Source organism: Euwallacea similis, chromosome 34 (assembly GCF_039881205.1).
Source record: "Euwallacea similis isolate ESF13 chromosome 34, ESF131.1, whole genome shotgun sequence".
In the NCBI taxonomy this organism is placed as follows: Eukaryota; Metazoa; Arthropoda; class Insecta; order Coleoptera; family Curculionidae; genus Euwallacea; species Euwallacea similis.
The window spans coordinates 1,006,724-1,009,565 of record NC_089642.1 but is presented as its reverse complement, the minus strand read 5'-3'; the positions used below and the strand labels follow the sequence as shown (position 1 = coordinate 1,009,565).

General features: G+C 34.0%; 1 protein-coding gene across 1 annotated transcript; it reads right to left on the bottom strand.

Moving 5' to 3' along the window:
• Positions 1 to 545: 545 nt before the first annotated feature.
• Positions 546 to 1,687, bottom strand: LOC136418330 (uncharacterized). The gene has a single exon (XM_066404360.1). It carries the CDS (start codon positions 1,426 to 1,428, stop codon positions 640 to 642), a length of 789 nt encoding a protein of 262 aa, XP_066260457.1. The 5' UTR covers positions 1,429 to 1,687; the 3' UTR covers positions 546 to 639.
• Between the last annotated feature and the right edge of the window lie 1,155 nt (positions 1,688 to 2,842).

The window sequence follows — 2,842 nt, the reverse complement described above, 5'->3', positions numbered from 1 at the left end:
TAAGAAATGTCGTTTATGCCCAAGAACCATAGATCATATTACGTCTGGTTGCAAACTTTTGGCAAATGGTGTTTATGTTCAGAGGCACAATGCAATAGCAAAAGATACTCATCAAGCAAGATCAAAACATCTTGAAAAAGTACACACCAAAGAAGAGTAAATATTAGAACCTCCCATTAGAAATAGAAAAACTAAGGAAATAAAATGTGAAGCGACCAATACGATTTTGCACACTTTTACAAAACATTTAGACCAAGTTAAATTGCTTCGACTACGTCGCAAAATTATATTACTTTTCATATCTTTTTGGAAGTCGTTCAAAATCCTCAAAATTATGTACAATCAAAATAGGAATTTAGGGGTTTTGAAAAATTTACAACAAATTTTGTGTGCAAAAATTTTTGAATTTATGGAAGAAATTCTGAAAAAAATACTTTGAATATATAAACTTTATTTTGAAATTTCTTGAATTATTATCATCATATCAATCATTAGAACAGGGATTCATGAAAGGAGGATTGACATTTTTATTTTAAAAATCTAAAAATATACATTATATACTACAATTTAATAAAATTAACTCTAACTAAATACAAATAATTTACCTAAATCTAATTCTTATAATATCGTGTAAAGTTATCACTCTTCACGGTCTACAACTGGAACACCCTCAGGAATATCATCCACAGTTTTCAGTCTGCAAATTCCTTCATAATCGCGCACCATTCCAGGACCGCACTGTTCTAGCGCACCCACAAGAGCCCATTCCTCTTTATTCTTTTTAATTACTTTCTTCTTAAATCCATCTTTTTTCACTACCTTTTTATTATCTTCAGTATTACTTAAAACAAAGTCGTCCTCGGGGATTGTTAGCACAAACGCTTTCGAAAATCTAGTTGACCTAAGTTTGCGCATCAGGGCGGCCGCTGTAGTTGCCACCGCAGAAGGTTTTTCTAGCTTCTCTTGTTGGTTTTTCTCTTCAACAGTCTTAAGGGCAGTAGGGTTTACCGGAGGGGACTGGGTGGCTAATATCTCGTCATTTCTTAAGTGACTGCTAGATTTTGTAATATCTACATGGTAGGGCGCAGTTTTAGATTCGATGAAATGCATAATTTCAGCTCCAACTTCGCCCTCGTCTTGGTGCTTCTTAGCACTGTGCTTTCCAGAATGTTTCGAATGCGCTCTAGTTAGGAGGTCCAGAAGACCGCCTCCCGAAGCATCTAACGACTCCGAGTTCTTAGGTATGATCATGATCACGAAGTTCTTTAAGTCTGCTCTAATATTGAACTCACCCTCTTGCCTCTGATCGTATAGAATACGTTCCTTATTGTCGACACTTTTTGAGTGTTTACTAGGTACCGGGTTGGAGATAACTTGTGAAACTGTTAAGGACACTATCAGTGTTAATACACTCGCGATAGACTTCATGGTTGAAAAATTTGTAGTTCAAGAGGCAACTCACCGGTTATTGACTATGAACTGGTCCGCAAGAGAAAGATTTCTTGTTTTAGCGAATGGGTCTTCAATGTGGATTTTACCGTAAGAGACTGGCGCTTCTTTGTATAACGGGATTTAGTTTATAAAATTAAATCGTCTCGGTGGTATTTCACTTCACATGTGGGTTAATTTACCATTAAATTGGGAGCAATGCAGAAAATAAGCACTGATACACTCAATTATTTATAATTTTAAATTTGTGGTACAAATATAGATCTCTTATCGGTGACTTCTCACTTATACACAAGACGTAAAGAAGATAAATCGATAAATATAAACTGAATATTCAGTGGTCACACTTTTGGATTTACGATTAAAAGGTTAAAAAGGAAAAATAGTTGAATAATCTAAGACTTCAACTGACTTCATTTAAATAGTTATTCTGTCCGTATTACAATCTTTAAATTTATCTAATCAACTTACGGGGATGCTTTACAGATACCTTTTTGCAATTATTTATAGCATGGGAAATAGATGAAACTAAAAAACAAATCAAATGCAGGTCCTAAATAGATGCCTTCTTTTTACTCTGGTGGTTAACTAAAAAAAAAAAAACAGAATCGGAAGCGAAACGGGAAAGAAAGAAAAACATGTTTTTGAAAGGATTTGAAAAAATAATCGAATTATTCAAAAACTTTGGGAGATAATTGTGAATTATAATTGATTATAAGTATAACAGTACAACAATTAAGTCAAAAAATAAATAAATACAGTCAAACTTCTCTTTGCGGACACTTCTCACAAGCAGACACTTCTCTTATCTGGACAATTTCCTTGAAATCGCAAGGTTCAAACCCTATTTCTATGTAAAAGAGTCTCCCATGAGCGGACACTTCTATCGGACGGACACGGACATAAAAATTTTCCCCGCAGTGGCAAAAAACCTCCCACAACCGGACATAAAACTCTGAACACCGCCCAAAAATAAAATACATGTTATGTTAGTTACGATATTTGCCGCAAAAACGAATGTCGGGGCTTCCCCTTTATTTGGTTCTTAGTAAATACGACTTTAGTTTTTACTACGTAGTGTCGCAAGAAACGAAACGCATCATGGCACCTCCTAAAAAAGGTTTATGACTTTAAAAGAAAAAATAGAATTTATAAATATTGCTGAAAAGGGCTAATTTATGTGTAGTTAGCAGAGTTAGCAGAGAAGTAAGTTAATAACAAAAACCTGGTTGAAAACATTTTAAGAAAATTTTTTTAAGATTTAAAATAGGAAAATCCCAGGCAGCAGACATTTTACAAGAAAAAGAGAAACTTAGTAAAATGTGGCAATCTGGTGATGGTTTAGGGCTAAAACTTAACAAATTAAAAAATGTTCTACAGAAAATTCATTAAA